The sequence below is a fragment of the Anguilla rostrata genome, chromosome 9 (genome assembly GCF_018555375.3).
Source record: "Anguilla rostrata isolate EN2019 chromosome 9, ASM1855537v3, whole genome shotgun sequence".
Lineage (NCBI taxonomy): Eukaryota > Metazoa > Chordata > Actinopteri > Anguilliformes > Anguillidae > Anguilla > Anguilla rostrata.
This window is the reverse complement of record NC_057941.1, coordinates 32,094,157-32,117,298: the sequence shown is the minus strand read 5'-3', so window position 1 is coordinate 32,117,298 and position 23,142 is coordinate 32,094,157. Positions and strand designations below refer to the sequence as shown.

Below are 23,142 nucleotides of genomic sequence, written 5' to 3'. Positions count from 1 at the left end.
GCCACTGCCAATTCAGGAGAGTGTAGACCTCCATGGTTTTCTTCTAAATCACATGGGGTTTCCAGCTGCTTCTTTTCACACCACGGACTACAGCTAAGCTTGCATGGAGCGGAGTCAGAGGAAGACCTTTCATATCCGCCAGCCGACATTCCTCTTTTAAAGGATCATGAGACAGACTCAATTTGCCCAGTTTGCCTGAAAGCATTACCCCAACCGCCACCAAAAAACAGGAACCATATCAGTGGATCCAAAGACCAAAGCTGAATCCGGCCTTTGCTCTCCTGCCAGGTATTACATCAGAGGCATCAGAGCACTTGGCAGTAGTGTGGGTCTGAACCCCATGGCTGATGTTTCAATTTGGGCTCAGTCATTAGGTGATTTTGGCTGGGAGTCTGCTGCTCGAGACACAACTGGCTTCGTCTCCTTGAAGTGACTAGGGTTCAAGGCGGAGAGATTTCCGCTGGAGTTCAAATAATCAGAAGAATTTACGGAATTGTCATTCTATAAATGTAATTGATACAATGATTTAGTGTTTGTATCCACTTATATTGTATCTACAGGTAGTGAACAAAATTTTGAAACACCAATCGGAAATCGCTTGGTAGAGTGTTGGGCCTCTAAGTTTGGCCTGTGCAGCATGTGCGCACCATAGCCTCTTTCAGGGTCTGACATTCTGCTGGAGGGATACGACAGCACATATTCACACTTCCTATTATTAGGACATTGGACCCTGGAGAACAGAGCCTCGCCCACCCAAAGCTCTGCCCTACCCCTTCTCACATTGGCCCACGCATAGATGACATCACCACAGTTTGGAGGATCGAGTTCTTTATTGTACTGACAGCACTCTGGGTTGTGATGTGAGAGTACAAAAACCCACAAGACACCGATCCCCTCCAAGCACGCTTTACGACTGTGAAAAAATAAGCAATTCAAACAGGCTGTACAACTGTGAAAAACAAGCATTGTGCCATAAAACATCATTTGAATAATAGTTAACAAAAACAGTAACACAGAAAAGGTAAAACACAAAACATAAACACTGTCGAAGTGAGTCATTTTTTTTCAGGGATAACCCAGTCAACAAGAGTTGGAACCACTCGGGCCTGAAAAGCAAAAGGTCACGTGACAGAAGGAGTCAGCTTTCTACAGTCATGTGACAGGAACAGGAAATTCATGCGCCGTTGCCGAGTTGTGGGTAAGGAAAGTGTTCCATTAGCCTCCTGACCCTGTCTGGGTCAGTGAATTTACACTGTTTTCTAAACAGAACTATTTTTTTGTTCCGCCCCTCAGTTCCGCAATCTCCGGCTCGTTGTTCTGCACGCGAACGGACAGAAAAAGAGTCTGGAGTATCACAGGTAATTTACTCTTATCTGCTCACTTGCCACAGAACCAGTGCTGCTTGGACAGCCCCATTGTTCTACTTGAGACTCAGAAGGGAGGCGGGTGCAGTCAAGGTACTGGAATGGCTGTATGAGGTCGTTATGCCAATAATGCACTCCCCCATAAATAAGGACCCCCTGTGGTAATCGTGGCCAGCCCGAGCTGAATTCTCTCGCATAGAGAAAGTGTACTTGAGTAAACCGGTTCAGCGAAAAAAAAAAGGCTAGCCTCGGCATCGAGAGAACGCGCAACAGTGTCGTTGCTAGTAAACTTCATTCATAATCATTGGCATGCGGTGTTATTTCGAATGTCCAATCGCGACGAAAAACCCACAAACGGATGCGACCCGGTAACAATGCGGCATCCACCGCCGCGTAACCGTCGCCTCCCACTAGAGCATGAAGGAAGGCAAGCAGACGGGCGCTCGACACGCACATCAGCAACCGCGGCGTTTGGAGTCGCCATGTTTGGGGGATAAACTGGTTGTGAAATACCTGCATGGCCTTTCAAGCATCGCAAAACAATCCCTCTCTAACAGCATTTCTTTCATTCTTAGCATAGCGACAACATTTTTTTTTTTTTGCCTACATCTCCCAAACACATACAGCATGACTGTCAGTTCCTGGTTCCTACAGCAAAACACAGAAATACAGCCTCCAGATCAGGGCTGCCCTACCCTGTTCCTGGAGATCTTCCTGTATGTTTTTCACTTCAACCCTAATTTGGCACACCTGATTCTATATTTAACAGCTCTATGGAACCTCTAGCTGTTGAATGATGTGTGGTTTGTTGGTGCTGAAGCGAAAACCTACAGGACGGTAGATCTCCAGGAGCGGGGCGGGGCGGCCCTGCCCCAGATTGACTCCTGAAGTTCAGTAAACAGCAACGGTGCACAGAAGCTCTGAACATACGTCTCATGTTTCTCATGAGAGAAAATATCACGCATATTCTTGCAATCATTTTTTAAAAAGGATACTCTTCTTGTGGACATTCAAGTGAGCGAAAGCTAAAGGGGTGGAAATCTAGGTTGATGACGTTTGACATAAACGGACTAGGTTAACCCTGATATAGCTCTAGTTTTACCCAAATATAGCCTGGCTACATCCTGGTCGGCTAGAAAGCTTTCACTTTTCAATCAAACGTAGCCGGGGTTTCACCGAAACACTTAGCCTTTCAGCTTTCACAAAAATGTTCACAGGGACAAAGCCACATGAATATGAAACCAGGTATAATCAATGAAATTCAAATGCATAATTAATTTAGTGCTTTGGATGTACAGAAAAAAACTGTCTCTCTCTGAGAGCAGTGTACAGTACTTAAAACATCCAAATGCACAATGTAATACAGAATTTACGTATGTAGGTACAGCAAGTAAAAAAAAGACCAAATGAAAAACAGCAACAAAAAAGATTTTGATATTTAAGTATTGTTTTAAAAACTTAAGCAAGAAGAGTATTAAATAAGTTAACAGTGGTAGTACATCGAGCCTCAACCCTCAACCCACCACCTGCCAACCCCCTCTCCCCCCCTTCGGGTGTCCTGAGCCAGCTGGAGATGTCCAGTGAGTGGTGGGGGCGAAGCGACAGGGTGGGGGTGGGGGGGCAGGGGGGGGTTTAAGTCTCGGCAGGTACGCCCTGTCCTGGGCATTACCTGAGTGAGGGGGAGGGGAGCATTTGCAGGTGGGCAGGTTTGCTTGGCACGGGGGGTTTGGAGTGGGGCGTGGCCAGCTTGTTGCTAGGCGCGTTGAAGTTCTTCATGAGCTGAGCCACACGTCCACGAGCCACACCTTGATTCCCTCCGCAGTCAGGCCCCGCCCCTTCCGGCCCTGCCCGCCGAGAAGCTGCCACCAGCCGGAAACCCCTCGCCGCACCTGGGGAGAGAGAGAGAGACAGAGAGAATGAGAGAGAGAGAACGAGAGACAGAGAGAATGAGAGACAGAGAGGGAGAGAGAAAGGGGGGGGTATGGAGAGAGAGAGGTCATTTCAGGTCATTGTCCTATGTAAAAACTGAGCACAGATCTCTACTTAACCTGCATGGCTCTTTGCACCCATTGTCTAGACAGTGTCAGCTGATCCAGGCGCCATACAGATCAGTGAATCTGCACAATATGCCACTGACTGCTGATTGTTGTGAATCAACTAGTCTTTTAAGTGCCTTTGTTTGTGTGTAAGTATGTGTTCACAAATCACCTCTACCAGCTACGGAAAAACATCCTCTCAGCATCTATCTACTGTCTGTCTGTCTACCTGTCTGCCTGTCTGTCTGTCTGTATGTCTGTTTGCCTGCCTGTGTGTCTGTCTGTCTGTATGTCTGCTTGTCTGTCTGTCTGTCTGCCTGTCTGTCTGTGTGTCTGTCTGTTTGCCTGTCTGTGTGTCTGTCTGTCTGTCCTGGAGTCCTGGAGAGCCACAGGGTCTTCTGATATTTATTGTCTCTCACCACTTAACTGATCAATTACAGTAGCTGATATTGGAGTTGTTTTCTTTGGTCTAAACTGCCTGCTTATCTGAACTGGAAAAATCTGAACCGAGTGCAGCATGATACTTCCAGGCATGCCCAGAGGAAAGCCCAAAAACTGCACCACCCACAAACCCCAATATGGGTGGGGCAGTGGCAGCACTGCGTTGTGCCATTTGAAATGACCTCATTCATTGGCTCAGTAAGCCTCTTTGTTGGGTACGATGTGCAAAGTGTCCATTCTGCTTTATCATCTTCTCAAAAAGCTGGAGTTGTTTCGATACGTTTGAGGACGAGTGTTTTGCTCGAGGAATACACTGAGCAGCGAACCCGGTTGGGATTTGAACCAGCAATCCCTCTCGTCCAAATAAAGCCTCCCCCGCAGTGGTGTGTGGCCACCCAGAGCGAGCAGCCCGATTCCTGAGCGGTTTCACAGGGTGACTTCCTCTCACAGAACTCCTCCCTGCGCTCTCCCTGATAGCATCTCTTCTCCCTCGCTCCCTCGCTCCCTCCGTCTCTCCCTCCCCGCCTTTTTCTTTCTTCCTTCCTGGCCGGCAGACTGGCAAGCCGGAGGTCCTCGGTTAGAGGAAGCTGAGCATGGGGTGCAGCTGGGTGTAGCTCGTGTGTGTGAGTGTGTGTGTGTGTGTGAGTGTGTTTGTGTGCATGTTTGTGTATGTGTGTGTGTGTGTATGTATGTTATGTTTGTGTGTGTGAGTGTGTGCATGTGTGTGTATGTCTGTGACTGTGCGTGTGTGAGTGCGCGTGGGTGTGTGTGTGTGTGTCTACATGAGTGTGGTGTGTGTTTTTGTTTGTGTGTGTGCAGATCTGTATGACTGTGTGCACTTATGTGCATGCGTGCGCATATCTGCGCGCTGGCGCATGTGCGCATGCATCAGTATGAGCATACGCGTGTGGATCCGTGTGCGTGCACAGGGAGCGGGGACGGTGGGGGGGGGGTGAGCGAGCCGATGGGGGGGTGCGATAGCAGGATGGCGGTAAAGCGGCGGAGAGCCGGAGGGATGGAGGAAGGACGCAGACAGACGCTGAGCAGACACCGGGAGGCTGAAGGAACGGCGTATTTTTAGCCTTTTCCCCAGGGGACGCAGATGTGTGCGCACACCCCGCTCATCCACTCTCCTCCGCTCCCCCGGCCCGGCGCACACACACCCCAGCGCGCCCTGCAAACCTGACAACCGCGGAAAGGAGCGGGGATTGCTGGGGGCGGAGGGGGGAGGGGGGTGGCTAATTAAAAGAAACCGCGTCCCCACAAATATAGTCCCACCAGCTCAGATACACAGAAATATCAGGCCAACTCAAATGGGGACTAAGTGGCCAGAATATTTTTGAAACTGTTTCTGCCCGTCTTCTCTCTCTTTCTCCCTCTCTCTTTCTTTCTCCCTCTTTCCCTCCTTGCCTCTCTCTCTTCCTGTGTCCCTCCTCCCTCTCCCTCTCCCTCCCTCCCTCCCTCCCTCCCTCCGTCCTCCTGCCCCCTGACCCGTGGTTCCTGCGCTAATGTCCTCTCTCGCCACGCTGCGCAGGTCTGCCCTTCCCCGCCTCCGACTGGCTCGCTGCGCTGTGCGGTCGCCACGGAAACCCTGGTTAGGCTCCAGCGACTATCGGACACACTCGCGCACGCTGAGTGCGCGCACTTGCACAAACACACGCGAGCACACACACACACACACACAGAAACACATGCATGCACTTACATGCACTTACATGCATGTACACACACATGCATGCACTCGCACTCACATGCACATGTTCTCTCTCACAAACATACACATGTACACTCATACACAAACCCATGAACTTAGATCTAAGAACACACATGCCCGTAGCACATGCCTGCATGCACTCACACACATAAACATACTCTCTTTCACTCTCTATCTCTCTCTCTCTTTCTCTTTCTCTAATCTATACACACTCTCACACGCACACACACACACACACACACACACGCTTGTGTTTGAAAGCCGCAGGCTCCAGCAGGGACATGAGCAGAATGCTAAACGCACTTGTGTGCCTCATTTATTTTGAGGTTGTGTTAGTGCACAATCTGCACCGCCATAAAAATAACTTTATTCGGGCTCTTGTTCGTTTCTAGCATGCATCTCTTTCCTTAAATCCAGTGAAGAAGGGTGACTGCAATCCATCTGGCCATGGAACAGGATGGTCAGAGAAACCGGACTCTGCCAAAATCAACCCTGACCCTACGAGTCACCCCCCCCCCCCATATCTCCACGGGCAGATCACCACTGGCAACCCGACACCTACAACAACCAAATGTGCCAGATCCCTCCCGACTGCCCTGCTTCCTGAACCACACGACTACGCCACCCTGTTCTGAGACTACCTGTCTCAGAGTTCACGTATAAATACCCCATCTACTGAGAGACGCTTTCAAAAAACACCTTTTTATAAATCCACTTAAATTTAAATATAAATTTTCCTCTCACTGTGCAGTAGTAGCTGAAAGGCTGAGAGAGCGGAAGCTGAAAGATGATAACCTGACTGACCACACCTCAACACAATGCGCGCCTAAAAAAAACCTCAAATAAAAACAAAAAGTATCAATGTACCCCCCAAGAAAAAAAAAGCTGTCCCTTTAAAAGCCCGTGCCTTTCGTGAAATGGGGGGTAGAAGTGGGGCAGAGGGCAGCATTCCGGAGCGGCTACGTTCCGAAGGGCGGTCGGGGGCAGGGGGGGGGTGCTGGTGGCGGTGTGGGGGTGGGGGGGAGGGCAGGGGAGGGCGGGGCGGGTGGAGCTGGGGCTGGGGCTAGGCGGGAGCGGTGGGGTGCCACGAGGGAGGACGCGGGAGCAGAGCCACACCGCCGAGCGTGCAGGGAGAGCCGGCGCCTGAAGCGGCCACCTCGACAGGTGGCGGGCATGCCACCGCGCAGCAGGCGGGAGCCGACACCTCTCTCTCACGCACACACTACTCACAACACTCTTCTCACCCCTCTACTTCTAAAATCTACTACACCCTCCTACACACACACTACTTCTACACGCGCACACACTCCTTACACACACTCTCTCCTCTCAAACACTCCTCCACACACACTCATACCACACGCTCTCTCATCTCCACCGCACTCTCTACACACACTCACTCTCCACACACACACACACTCTATATACACACACTCCTCACTCTCTCCACACACACTCTTTACACCACTCACTCTCACACACACAAACACACTCATCACACACCCCTTACACCACCACACACACACACTATATACACACACACTCACCACACACACTACTCACTCACACACAACACACACCACACCACTCACCACCACACCTCACACCACACTCACACACGCGCGCACACACTCTTATATACACTCACTCACACACACACACACACACTTATATATACACATACGCACACACACTTACACACGCACGCACACACACAAACACACTCACTCACACACACACGCGCACACAGACACTTACACACACTCATATACATATACGCACACACACTTACACACACTCTTATATACACATACGCACACACACTTACACACACACACACACAAAAACACTCTCTCACACACACATGCGCACACACTCTTATATACACACACGCACACACACTTACACACGCACACACACACACAAACACACTCTCTCACACACACGTGCGCACACACTCATATATACACATACGCACACACACATGTCTGTATTGCGATACTTGTGAGGACTTCCCATTGACTTACATTCATTCCGTAACCTCTAACCCTAACCCTAACCCTAATTCCAACCAGTACATGCCTAACCTTTACCCCACACTTACACACGCGCGCACACACTCACACACATGTGCACACTCACACACACACTTACACACATACGCACTCTCACACACACACACACTCACACACTTACAAACGCACTCACACACACACACTTACACATGCGCACACACACTCATACTTACACACACAAGCACACACACACGTACAATCACACAGAAACACTCATTCAATCAAAGTTGACATATTCACACACACTCATACACACGTTTCCACCTTCACACTCTGCTCTCTAATCTAATGATACATATGCTCACACATTCTTTCAAACATGCACACCATCTCTCTACGCCAGGGTGGTAACACAAACACACAGTACAATTATATACATTCAAACACATTCACACTTACTGGAAGCACACACACTTAACCCAACAGTACTACACATACCTACACCTGGAATTATAGCCATGATGGAGTTTAGTCATGTTTTGTATAGAACATGAACATTTTACAAATATTTTTTAAAACACATTTATTTATTTATTTACTTATGTTAAATTTGAATGCAAATTTTAAAAGCTTCAACTGGCAGATGCTTCGATTCTTTTCATTTGAGCCAGAGATTCTGCAGTAGTTTTTGGAACCTTTAAATCACAGTCGTTGCTCATAATTTCTCCTTGACCCTTGGGCAAATTTTGTGTGCAGAAGAGAGAAAGAAATTAAACCTCCACAAACTTCAGTACAATCAAGATGGCCGAATGTAATGTAATGGCCCATAAGCAGCAGTGTTGAATGAAGGCGTTTTGTCTATACCTCCAGGCAAATGATACTGAATAGACAATATGAATGCAGGATGTCACAAATTGTAAATTGCTGCCAGGTATTTGTAGTAGCTTTAATGCCTTATCAAATCAGAATGAGCTGGGTCTATGTGCACATTCTTGAAGTTATAAAAATACAGTTGTTGTATTCTATGCTATTCTATTCTATTCACAGAGGAACTAAACTGTGAATGAAAGTACATGAACACATACATCAGTAAAAGTTTACAAAATACACCCCAACATAAACTGTTCAACACTAACTCGCACAGCCTACGTGTGACCAGCAGGGGGAGTAAAGAGGAAGTGCAGGCCAAGAGTTTCCAGGCACTGCGGTGGTATTATGGTATAGTTAACATCACATTTGTCCACTAGATAGCGCTAGTTCTGTCCTTTCCATCTGACTTCATGCTGAACTGGGCCAGTTCACTGATTTTGTTTTGCAGCAGATGAACCCGAACTCCATACGATCTGCTATTTGGCTGATTGCCTGGCCAAAAAAATATCTGAAAATTAACTATGCATTCATTTAAGTCCAAGTAAACCCTTGAACTGTCCTACAAGACTGATTTTGCATAACGTGAACAATTATGCATGAAGCTGAAGTTTTACTATGCAACACAGTGACTGAACGTGCTTATATGTTCTTATTTTATTGTGCCATTGAAATTGAGATGCAAAAAAAAAACCTTCAGCACAAAGGATGCCCCTATACTGACAGCACAACCTTCTGCTTCTGGCTCCCATGATGCTTTGCAGGCTCAGGGTAGCGGAACGGAATGCGCAGTCAGCCATGGGAGAGCGCAGGACGCCGCCACGACTCAGGGAACGCGTTTCCCAGTGCACAGAAAACACCGGGCCCACCGCGGTAAAGCACCCCCGGCAGCACTCAGGTGAGCTAAATCACTTTCCATAAGGAGCGGGACAGGCGCACAGACGACCCCTTGTTCCATGGTCCCCCTTCCAATGCCCACAGTGAGTCACAGGGACGCCACCAGGGATTTTGGGCCCCCGTGAAAAGATCTCACAAGATCTGACATCGGGCCCAACCACCACAGAAAATCCTGTCTTCCAGTATTTTCTGAAGACCCCTGTCAGTCAGGGCTCCTGGAATCATCCTAAAGGTTTTAAACACGTCTTATTAAATCAGGCCTGTAATGTATTATCATATGTCTGTTGTGCACAGAGGCTTTGGTAGATATACATTGGAATACATTGGACTGATGAGTCGCTATGGAGAAGAGTATCTGTTAAATTTATATATGTAAATATAAATTTACAAACTCTGTCTCAAACTCTTTACAAACCACTTTCTGTCCAGCGAGTGACACACCCTCTCTGTGCCCTTCAAGACTTCTTTATTTTGCCTGGACATGGCTTCACAGGCAATCAATTTTACAGCACACTAAGCTTAGTGTTTCTGTAGAGGAGACTGCAACCACCATATCCTGAAGGCCATGTGTGTTATTTCAATGATGATGCTCATTATTATTATTATTATTATTATTATTATTATTATTATTATTATTTTTATTATTATTATTTTTATTTTTATTATTATAAAACTGTTTATTACATTGACTAGGCTGCATAATAAATGGACCCATCAGGGACAATAAAGAGTTCATTCCAAACACTGGTGAGCGAGATTGATACCCAGTGTGTCATCTCTCTCTCTCTCTCTCTCTCTCTCTCTCCAGGACGAGTGTAATCAGAAAGAGGGTGGAACCGCGATGAGAGCTTGGTGCTATGGCAACGGCCTCTGACCTTTGTCATTCTGCTGCTCCTGAGAGTCCTGGGGGCGGAGCCTGGCGGTGACGGGCAGCGGGACGTGGTGTCGGCCCCCCGGGTCCAGGGGGCCGGGTTTGTCGGTGACCAGGGGCCGGCTGCCGTGGCTGAGATTCGGCTGATAGCTGGAGTCCTTCGGGCTGACCGCAGATTTAGGGGTGACAGGGCTCTCCTTTGGTTCCTGCAGAAAGAAAGGGGTACAGTCCCGTTGACACTTTGTTATTAACTACTCATGGTGGAAAAAACAAAGTTGTTATTTTTATTTAATATATAAAGGGATATCGCAGTTCTGGATGATTATAATCAAATATATATATGTTGTTTAATTAAGAATTTGTTTTCATTTTACTAGATAACTCATTTCAGGGGCACACATCTGGCTACCACAGTTTGCCAATGGTGAAATGAAGCATGGAACGATCCCTGAACTTACGATGTAACACAAGCTACGTGCATTATCGAGGTTTCGTGTAATGCACTGAATAAATCACAGTACAACAAATTCTATTTTAGGCAATGGATAAATTGCTTCTTTGGCAGTGACAACACAGTAGTCAATGATGATATCAAAGTCAGAAGTCAAGGCTATGAAACATGTTACAATGAAAACAAATAATGAAGCTTACTGAATGCATGCTTATTCTGCTTGTCCCCATGACTCACAACTCCCATAGCGCTGATTTATTTATATTCCTTAGGTGTAAACCTATCAATCATCCATTTGTGACATATATTTATTTAAGCTTGCTAACTTTTTGAACACGTTGCCTTCAATCTACTGGAAGTACTGGATGTGAAAATGCTACTGGTGATGTCGATCATTTTAACACCCCTTTTCCCGACTGGTAGTCACTAAGCAACGTGTGGCTGGGGCCTGTTAGCAGTCGTTAGCAGTCATCTGCTCGCTACGTTGCAGGGATATTAATAGCAGAGAGAGTCACAGTTGGTTCATTTTTTTGCTCGAAAAACATGTTTATTGTGACAGCGGACAAACTGCCGTGGTAAGTGTGAGTTTTTTTATGTTGTTTTTTTCAGGTAGTGTAGAACCATAGTGTAGGTAGTGTAGACCATAGTGTACACAGTGTAGGACCGTAGTGTAGGCAGTGTAGGACCATAGTGCAGATAGTATAGAACTGTAGAGTAGGTAGTGTAGAAATGTAGTGTACACAGTGTACGACCGTAGTGTAGGTAGCGTAGGACCGTAGTGTTGGTAGTGTAGAACCATAGTGTAGGTAGTGTAGAACTGTAGTGTAGGTAGTGTAGGACCATAGTGTACACAGTGTACGATCGTAGTGTAGGTAGTGTAGGACCATAGTATAGGTAGTGTAGAACTGTAGAGTAGGTAGTGTATGACCGTTGTGTAGGGAGTGCAGTGCATGGCTGTAGTGTACTCTGTATTATTGAGGATATAGCTGTAGTGTACACTGTATTATTGAGGATATGACTGTAATGTACACTGTATTATTGGGGATATGACTGTAGTGTACACTGTATTATTGAGGATATGGCTGTAGTGTACTCTGTATTATTGGGGATATGGCTGTAGTGTACTCTGTATTATTGAGGATATGTCTGTAGTGTACTCTGTATTATTGGGGATATGGCTGTAGTGTACTTTGTATTATTGAGGATATGGCTGTAGTGTACGCTGTATTATTGAGGATATGGCTGTAGTGTACTCTGTATTATTGAGGATATGGCTGTAGTGTACTCTGTATTATTGAGGATATGGCTGTAGTGTACTCTGTATTATTGAGGATATAGCTGTAGTGTACATTGTATTATTGAGGATATGACTGTAGTGTACTCTGTATTATTGAGGATATGGCTGTAGTGTACTCTATTATTGAGGATATAGCTAGCTATAGTGTACACTGTATTATTGAGGATATGTCTGTAGTGTACTTTGTATTATTTAGGATATAGCTGTAGTGTACACTGTATTCTTGGGGATATAGCTGTAGTGTACACTGTATTATTGAGGATATGTCTGTAGTGTACTCTGTATTATCGAGGATATGGCTGTACTGTACTCTGTATTATTGAGGATATATCTGTAGTGTACACTGTATTATTGAGGATATGTCTGTAGTGTACTCTGTATTATTGGGGATATGACTGTAGTGTACTCTGTATTATTGAGGATATGGCTGTAGTGTACTCTGTATTATTGAGGATATGGCTGTAGTGTACTCTGTATTATTGAGGATATGTCTGTAGTGTGGGCTGTATTATTGAGGATATGGCTGTAGTGTACTCTGTATTATTGAGGATATGTCTGTAGTGTACTCTGTATTATTTAGGATATAGCTGTAGTGTACTCTGTATTATTGAGGATATGGCTGTAGTGTACTCTGTATCATTGGGGATATGGCTGTAGTGTACTCTGTATTATTGAGGATATGGCTGTAGTGTACTCTGTATTATTGAGGATATGGCTGTAGTGTACTCTGTATTATTGAGGATATGGCTGTAGTGTACTCTGTATTATTGAGGATATGGCTGTAGTGTACTCTGTATTATTGAGGATATGGCTGTAGTGTACTTAGTATTATTGAGGATATGGCTGTAGTGTACTCTGTATTATTGAGGATATGGCTGTAGTGTACTCTGTATTATTGAGGATATGGCTGTAGTGTACTCTGTATCATTGGGGATATGGCTGTAGTGTACTCTGTATTATTGAGGATATGGCTGTAGTGTACTCTATTATTGAGGATATGTCTGTAGTGTACACTGTATTATTGAGGGTATGGCTGTAGTGTACTCTGTATCATTGGGGATATGGCTGTAGTGTACTCTGTATTATTGAGGATATGGCTGTAGTGTACTCTATTATTGAGGGTATGGCTGTAGTGTACTCTGTATTATTGAGGATATGTCTGTAGTGTACTCTGTATTATTGAGGATATGGCTGTAGTGTACTCTGTATTATTGAGGATATGGCTGTAGTGTACTCTGTATTATTGAGGATATGGCTGTAGTGTACTCTGTATCATTGGGGATATGGCTGTAGTGTACTCTGTATCATTGGGGATATGGCTGTAGTGTACTCTGTATTATTGAGGATATGGCTGTAGTGTACTCTGTATCATTGGGGATATGGCTGTAGTGTACACTGTATTATTGAGGGTATGGCTGTAGTGTACTCTGTATTATTGGGGATATGTCTGTAGTGTACTCTGTATTATTGAGGGTATGGCTGTAGTGTACTCTGTATTATTGAGGATATGGCTGTAGTGTACTCTGTATTATTGAGGATATGTCTGTAGTGTACTCTGTATTATTGAGGGTATGGCTGTAGTGTACTCTGTATTATTGAGGATATGTCTGTAGTGTACTCTGTATTATTGAGGATATGTCTGTAGTGTACTCTGTATTATTGGGGATATGGCTGTAGTGTACTCTGTATCATTGGGGATATGGCTGTAGTGTACTCTGTATTATTGAGGATATGGCTGTAGTGTACTCTGTATTACTGAGGATATGGCTGTAGTGTACTCTGTATTATTGAGGATATGGCTGTAGTGTACTCTGTATCATTGGGGATATGGCTGTAGTGTAAGCTGCATAGTGTACGCTGTATGCACGTCTCAGGACAGTGAGGAGAAGGCATTTCCTCACAGGGTGATTTGGCTCGAGGGAGGGGGGGGAGGATTCTGGCCCGTCCTCAGGAGGGACCGTCATCGTGCCATCCATCTGCGATTGGCGCTCGCAGTGTCTAAGGCAATTTAATTCCCTGCTCAACTTCCTCAACCATCTGCTCAAATGGAACCATAACCAAACCCTCTGCTATCGCTGTACACGCGCACTCATGCCCACACACACACACACACACACACACACACGCACACAAACATTCACATTTATGCATACACACACACACACATACAAACACACAAACATTCACATTTATGCATACACACACACACACATACAAACACACAAACATTCACATTTATGCATACACACACACACACATACAAACACACAAACATTCACATTTATGCATACACACACACACACACACACACAAACATTCACAGTTATGCATACACACACACACACACACACACACAAACATTCATGTTTATGCACACACACACACACACACACACACGTGCGCACACACACACACACACAGTCTGCATGTGGCAATGACCTACTGACACAGGACGGCCATATGTCGTAATGACCTACTGGCTCTGGGGCGCTGTGTGTGGTAATGGAACGCTATCATAAGGAGGCTGTGTGCAGTAATGACACCCTGACACAGGGAAGCTGTCTGTGCTAATAATGACGCACTGACACAGGGAATCCGTCTGTGGTAATAATGACACACTGACACAGGGAAGCCATCTGTGGTAATAATGACACACTGACACAGGGAATCCGTCTGTGCTAATAATGACACACTGACACAGGGAATCCGTCTGTGGTAATAATGACACACTGACACAGGGAAGCCGTCTGTGGTAATAATGACACACTGACACAGAAAAGCCATCTGTGCTAATAATGACACACTGACACAGGGAATCCGTCTGTGGTAATAATGACGAACTGACACAGGGAAGCCGTTTGTGGTAATAATGACACCCTGACACAGGGAATCCGTCTGTGCTAATAATGACACACTGACACAGGGAAGCCATCTGTGCTAATAATGACACACTGACACAGGGAATCCTTCTGTGGTAATAATGACACACTGACACAGGGAAGCAGTGTGCAGTAATGCCATATTCAGGCCTGCCGCGTTTCGTCTGTAATGACATACTGACACAGGGTGGCCTTGTGCGGTAATTACACAGCGTCTGAGGAAGGCTGTGTGCGGTAATGATCGGCACTCAGAGTACATCAGCGAGCCCTGGACACACTGCGGGAGGTAAAGGAGAGGCTGGAATGGAGTGAGGGACAGCTGGGAGTAAGTGGATCTGGGGCGAACTGCTGAATGCAAGGGACAGCTGGCCTGGCTGGGCTCAGGAGAGGAGCAGTTTGAGTGAGTGTGTGTGTGTGTGTGTGTGTGTGTGTGTGTGTGTGTGTGCATGGGTATGTGGGTGTGTGCGTGTGTTGGTGTGTAGGGTGTGTGTGTGTGTGTGTGTGTGAGTGTGAGTATGCTGGTATGCATGTGCTTGTGTGTGTGTATTTCTGTGTGTGCGTGTGTGTGTGTGAGTGTGTGCTTGCATGCATTTGTTTGTGTGGGTGTGTGTGTGCTTGTGTGCGTGTTTTCCTGTGTGTGCGAGCATGTGTGTGCGTGTACCTGTGTCCGCATGCTTGTGAGATACGTGCAGTCTCTGTTAGCTGCATTGTAGGACGAAAAAGGCAGAATCTGGACACCACTTTTGTTCAGGTCAAAGGTCGGATACTCTCCACACCACAGTATACCACAGCTACGCCCAGGGCTCTGCAGCTCTGCAGAGGGCTATGCGAAGGGCTGCGCACAACTGCCAAAGGTTCAAGGTGGAAGACGCTGCCAAACCCTCAACTATCATCATAATCAAATGTTCCTTTATCCTCACATGACCTAACAATCCTAGGCTACCCAGTTACTGTAGAAATGGCAACAAGAGAGTGCCAAAGTGGGCAAAGTTACGCATAGTGTGCAGAGTCACACCCAGTGAGTAGAGTTACACAGGGTGAGGAAAGTTACTCATTGTGAGAAGGGTAACATCATGAATAGAGATCAATGGCAGGAGAGAGAGTTACATGCATGCAGAATTACACGCAATGAGGAGAGTTACACAGACAGTACATAAACACAGTAGTTACACAGGTCTGCCACCTTTCACCTGCCTAGTAGTGCAATACAACTTATTGTGGTTGTGCTTGTGTAACATGCACTGTCTGTCTGCATGCATATTTGACCACATTGGCGGGTATGGCCTGTGTGTGCATGTGTGATGTGTGCATGCTTGTGTGGCCATGTTCATGTGTGCAAGGTAATGTAGCCTCCTGTACCTGCAGAGGGGGCAAGTGAGCAGCTGCCTTCAGATCTTCAGTGTTGTCCTGTGGAGAATGATGAAGAATCAGACATCAAGTATGAATGCATACACACACACTCATGTACACATACACACACACGCACACACACACACACACGTAGACAAACACATACTCAACAGAAGAGCTTAGATTTGAAAAGCAGTCAAAATCTTGACAGTTCTTGATTTTAAAGCCTTTTTCAATGTAGACAGGAAGGGGTGACTCTTACAGGGATTCTACTTCAGGCCAGCTGTGCAGACTACTCTTCAGTAGTAGTTATCTATATATGCCTTTGCGTGTGTTTTGCACATTCAGTTCCATTCTGTACTCGCCTGTGTAGCAACGTGAACAGTCCTACATGGGTTCTCCCGCTCAACGTCTTTTCCACATTTATTTAGCCACAAAATCCCCCTGAATGCTGGCACATGAACCAGCACCGCAAGTGTGTGTGTATGTGTGTGCGTGTGTGTGTGTGTGCGTCAGCGTGAGGGTGAACACGGTCCAGCGACACCGTCCAGCCAAGATCTCCCCTCTGGCCAACGCACTTGCCGTGTGCGCAGCAAGTTGCCATGACAACCAGGCAAATCTTGAAAAAGGCGATACGGAGTGTGGAGATAAGCCCCTTGTCCCCTGAACGCGCACAAAGACGCATGAGCACGTGAGCTCGCGACAAAACGCGCTCACAAACACACCCCCGAATGTCCTGGTGACATTATATTTTCGCTTGATCATGAACTTAGATGGAGGAGAAAGCTGTGTAGGGATAGGCTGGGGTATCAATGAAGAATGATAGAGAGAGAGAAAGAGAGAGAGAGAGAGGGAGAGAAAGATGGATTCATCAGGGGAAGAGGGAGGGACAAAATGATTGGCGATAGGACAGAGGGAGAGGGAGATAGAGGAAAGAATGAATGGAGAAAGAAAGGGAGGGTGTGACATAGGGTTCACCAGGAAAAGAGATATTGAAGACTGGGGTAGCGCAAGGTAAAGGGAGAGAGAGAAAGGGAGAGAGGGAGGGAAGGAGGGAATGATATAGAAGGTGGAGCAGGAGCCTGTGTGATTTATTTGGTTGTGCAATTCTCAGCAACAGCAATTCTCCCCGCAGAGAGAGAGCATCTCACTGCCCTCCACCGAGCCTGAGAGATTAATGACAGGAGACAAAGGTCATCCCCTACCCCACACACACACACACACACACTCACACCAATACCCCAACATACCACACACAACACGCACCCACCCCACACACACACACACACACACACACACATCACACACATACTCACACACACACACACACACACACACACACACACACACACACATACTCACACACACCACACACACACACACACACACATACTCACACACACACACACACCACACACACACACACACACCACACACACCACACACTCACAACATACACACACACACACACACCACACACACACGCACACACACACACTCACACACACACACAATCAAACACACACACACACAATCACACACACACACACACATCACACACACACACACACACACACACACACACACACACACACACTCACACACATGCACACACACACACACACACAATCATGCACACACACACCTGCACACGCACACTAACACACACACACGCACCTGCACACGCACACTAACACACACACACACACACACACACACTAACACACACACATCCACACACACATACGCACATACATACACCTGTACAAACACTCATTCACACACACACACACACACACACTAACACACACACATCCACACACACACAAGCACATACATACACCTGTACAAACACTCATTCACACACACACACACACACACACACACTCCGGGACTCACCCTGAGATTCAGCTGCACTCCTGTCTGGGCTGCAGGGGGCAGATTCTCCCTCTGGGCTCTGGCTGGGTCGGGGGATGTTTGCTTCACCAGATTGCCCTTCAGGATGTCACTCTGGCACCTGCAGAGGTTTTTGTACGCTAATGGTTACGATGGCAGTAATCATGTAATTAATAATAAAAGCCTAACTATCATTACTCTTTCTACAGCATTGTTTTAGTTTTTATTTTCAGTACCACGGGTTTTTGTGAACGCTTGAACCTTTGCGTTCCCCTAGTCCAGGGTAGATCAGTTTGGAAGCCTTGAATTCGTCCACTTCTCCAATAACACAGACGTGTACATCTCCATCTCGACCCAGGAGCCAGCTGACACTCTTGCAATGGGCTGCAGAGACAGAAAGACAAATACAAACTGTCAATGTGTGCAACAGGCTCAGAGACACACATAAACTTTGCACTGTAGCCAGAGAAACACTCATACTGCAAGCTGTAGAAATGAACACTATTACTATGAGCTGTAGAAATGAACACTATTACTATGAGCTGTAGAAATGAACATTATTACTATGAGCTGTAGAAATGAACATTATTACTATGAGCTGTAGAAACAGACACTGTTTCTATGAGCTGTAGAAACAGTCACTGTTACTATGAGCTGTAGAAACAGACACTGTTACTATGAGCTGTAGAAAAAAGAGACAGCCAGTTAATGTTGCTGTGTTAGCACTGATTCCCACCTCATCTTCAAACTAATGAACTTATATTTTTATTGAATGCTTTCTGTGAAGTGATATTGTCTTCAAATGTGCCAATGGCTTTCAAATGTCAAATTTCCAGCCACAACAAAGTTTTCACAGGCATGACCTTTAAATAACAAATTAATAGCATTGCGCGATTCCAGTTACATGGAATCTGGTCGTATTAGTGTGTACCACTGTGTTACGCCCTTATTTGGGCAAGGGAATGTTGGCAACCTTAGCTGTTTGTGATGTCATTGTGGAACTTTCAGCAAGGTGGTATTTCCATTAACCATGGGTTAAAATCAGGTGAATGGAGAAGTTTGAGCTAGAGGCTTCATGTTCAAAGGACTGCAGCATTTTTTAAAAGTCTTTCCCTCCATATCTCTCAAAGCTTTTATGAATCCCTTTAGTTTGCAAACCAATGAGCAGTTTTGTCTCAGTGGAGAACAGACAGAAACACCATTATGGTAAGTTACAGGGACACTCTCAGTATGGACTTTGGTGTAAATACTGTAGATACCGAGGAAAGGACAAAAATGCAGGCCACGTGAAGTATCCAGGTCACACAGAATGTGAGGCAAAACCGTGCTTTACGGGAATGCACAGCGTGAATTTTCAGGCTGGTTATGTTTGGAATCAGGAAGTGTGATCGCCCGGAGGAGCCGGGGAGGGGGGCCTCGTTTGGGCTTTCAAAGCGAACCGTCAGGCTGACGAGCCCCGCGTGATGGGCAGGCGCCGCCCCAGCCCGACGCCCCCGAGACCACGCTGCACTGCTTCCCAGTTTCACAGTACGGAAACGAGAGAGAGAGAGAGAAAAAACCCAAGCCATGTTTAAACAGCAAGAGAGAGAGAGGAGAGTGGGGGGGGGGCAGAGAGAGAGAGAGGAGAGAGAGAGGAGAGGAGAGAGAGAGGAGAGAGAGAGAGTGAGAGAGAGAGGAGAGTGAGAGAGGAGAGTGAGAGAGGAGAGAGAGAGAACACCTATGGCTCCCTCTGGACCTCTTTGTACTCAGGACGGCGTTAAAGCATTGGCAGACGACGGGTGCTTTAAAAAAGAAATAGACTTCTCCGGCGCTGAGCTAATGAGCTAATGTAATAATAAAACAAATCCTGCACAGCCGGTTTCCTTCGGACACGGTCCTGGAGGTGCTCCGTCTCGCTTCCTCCCTCTCTGCCTGTATTTCTCCCGTCTCTCTGTCTCAGCTCGCTCTCTCTGTTTCTCCATCTTATGTTTAGATGAGTGTGGAGGTTGGGCGTTATTGGTTTTTCTTTTTGCATTTTTTGGGGGCGTGGGTAGGGATGGCAATTTTGGGTTTGCAAATAGGGGGTTAGGATAGGTTATATGATATTATGGAAAGTTCTTTGTGTTTCAATAAAGGAACGACATAAGTCAAAGTCCTTATATATCTCTCTCTGACTCTCTATCTCTATCTTACTCTCTCTGTTTCTAACACAAACTATAATAATAATAATAATAATAATAATAATAATAAAACTTTATTTATATAGCACCTTCCATATCATAAAATGCAGCTCAAAGTGCTTTACAAGAGAAACAATAGAAATCAGTACCACAGGTATTAAGATAAGATAAAAATAGAAAATAGAAATAAAATGAATGATAATAGCAGAAATGACGTAAATTAAAAATAAAAATAAATAAATAATAAAGAAAAAGAATAATAATACTAATAAAAATAAAATAAATAAAATAATAGTAATAAAATAAATTGATAATGATAAAAACAATCCTAAGATATAAAAAGCATAAAACAAGTCTAAGAAATATAAAAGAAATATAAAATAATAACAATGGTGTTAAAATGAAAAGGTGAAATTAATTGAAAGCAAGATCATAAAAATGGGTTTTGAGCTGTTTCTTAAAACTATCAACAGAGGTTGCTTGTCTTATTTGTAATGGGAGTTTGTTCCAAACCTTTGGTGCATAAGAACAGAAAGCTGCTTCACCATACTTTTTGTAATTCATTCTTGGGGCATTGAGCAAGCCAACACTAGACGATCTGAGGCAACTGTTTGGGACATACTTAGATAAGCAATCACAGAGGTATGAAGGTGCTAAACTATTTAGGGCCTTAAAAACAAATAAAATATTTTTTTAATCAATCCTAAATATTACAGGGAGCCAGTGCAATGAGGCGAGAACTGGTGTAATATGGTCTCTTTTTCTGGTTTTTGTTAAAATTCTGGCTGCTGCATTTTATACAAGTTGCAGCCTATCAATAGTTTTTTTTAGGTAATCCAGTGAAGAGTGCATTGCAATAATCTAGGTGAGAGAATTCAAAGGCATGGGTCAACTTTTTGGCATCTTCCAGTGAGAGGTAGGGTCTAACTCTTGCAATATTTCTTAAATGAAAAAATATTTGTAACATTGTTGATATGTGATTTAAAATCCAACTCAGAATCAAGAATAACACCCAAGTTTTGGCTTATTATAGACTAACACAATCAGCATTACTAATAACAAACAAATTATTGAACTTCTTGTCAATACTGAATGCATCATTTAGACATTCACAATCTTGGTCGGAAAAAAGTATGTGAACCTCTAGGCTAATTACTTCTCCAAAAACGAATTGGAGTCAGGTGTTCCAATCAATGGGATGAGATTGTAGGTGTGGACTGCCCTATTAAAAAGGCACACAGTTTGGTTACTGACAGAGTATGCTCTTCTCAAGAAACATCTGTTCATGTGAATCATGCCCTAACCAAATGTTCAAAGGAAGAATTGTAGAGATGTACAAAGCTGGAAAAGGCTACAAAAGCATTTATAAAGGCCTGGGTGTTCATCAATCCACAATAAGGCAAGTTGTCTACAAATGTGGGAAATTCAGTTCTGTTGCTATTCTCTCTAGGTGTGGGCATCCTGAAAAATTCACAGCAAGAGCGCTGCATGCAATGCTGAAGCAGGTCAAAAAGAACCCTGATCTAGGGCCAGGCTTCCCTTGTCCACATCTGGCCCTTTTCCATATTGAGCCACAAGGCTAAACTGATCCTAGATCAGTGCTCCTACTCTGGGATGCTTTATGAATACGAACCAGTAAGTCTGCACTCTGTCTGTGTTTTCTTTTTTATGATTTCTCATCATGCTCAGATATTCCGCCATGTTGCATTCTCTTCTACTAGCCAGATAGTCAGAGGTGGAAAGCCCAGGGTTCAGAAAGTAAAAATCCTGCCGTGTGTTTCTTCCACCCATGAACTCAGCCAGCTGATTTCACTAATTTGGTCTACCCCCTGGCTGAATAATTAGCAAATCCATGTGACTGGAACAAAATACTGGGCAAGACTTTTACTTTCTGAAACTGAATTTTTCCACGTCTCCAGATAGCACTCTATTTTGCTTTGTGTTTGTGTGTGTGCGTGTGTCCCCCAATAATGTAATGTAATTCCGTTTGTGTCGTTTCATAGTTTGGTTGACTGTAGCCTATTGTGGGGTGATGGTGCTGTCCTGAGGCTGCCTCGTTTCAATGGATGTCAGCGCTGTCTATCTCAGGACCAGCTGGCAGAGAAAACTGTTTTCTGGACTCACCTCTTGGCATTTCAGGAATTTATCACGACCGGAGTTGGGGTTGCTATTTGCTAAATGGATCCAGAATTTTAGTGCCGTTAATGCCTTTTTTGGATGAATTTTAACACCCTATTTTGGATGTCATTTAGTGACACTGCATAGATTGTCAATTGTGTTCCTTGGGACCCCACACTTCATTACTATAGAGCACAATAGGCAGAATGAAAGATAGGACAATTTTTAATTATATTTTTTCTGGTAGTTGAATTTGGGCTCTGTTCTTTATTACACAAAATCCCCTCTGCAATTTCTACTTAAGTTCATTCACTTCCATGTGAAACATAAACTTTGAATGGTGACATTCCCATGTTAGGTCAGGCGTACTTAAATGGCCATAAAGGGTGAAACTGACCATCAATTATCTAGCTAGATGGCTGCATATATAAACATTGTTGCTGCAGCTCTGCAGAAAAAGCCCCTGGCTGGGCGAAGCCTGCAATAGTAGTCTGAGGTTTTAGGGCCTACCTTGTAGTCGTGTAGCTGTCTGAGTTATGAATAGGGTTTGGTAGCATAACCTGTTCGCAGGAACTGGTTCTCATACGAGTGGTAACGTTACCGACCAGTCCGAATAACATTGCAGACTTCAGTGCTTAATTTTGGTGTCATCTGTACAAACATTATACACTTGCTCAGTCAAATCGTTAGCAAGCCAACTCATGTGAAACTCAGTCAAAATGCCAAAAGCGAAACTTTCTAAAGTGTGGCTGTATTTTACCCAGAAGGATTCAAACAGTGGGACGTG

General features: G+C 45.1%; 1 protein-coding gene across 2 annotated transcripts in view; it reads right to left on the bottom strand.

The window, feature by feature from the left end:
- Nucleotides 1-811: 811 nt before the first annotated feature.
- zgc:100829 (uncharacterized protein LOC445149 homolog) overlaps nt 812-23,142 on the bottom strand; it is a 30,134-nt gene continuing 7,803 nt past the window's right edge. For both annotated transcript variants that reach the window (XM_064351787.1, XM_064351786.1), the window contains exons 3-7: nt 18,315-18,462; nt 18,082-18,199; nt 16,192-16,239; nt 10,210-10,411; nt 812-3,253 (exon numbers count right to left, since the gene is read on the bottom strand). In XM_064351787.1, the coding sequence (XP_064207857.1) occupies nt 3,030-3,253; nt 10,210-10,411; nt 16,192-16,239; nt 18,082-18,199; nt 18,315-18,462 (740 nt within the window). In that variant the 3' untranslated portion in view covers nt 812-3,029. The remainder of the gene's footprint in view (nt 3,254-10,209; nt 10,412-16,191; nt 16,240-18,081; nt 18,200-18,314; nt 18,463-23,142) is intronic.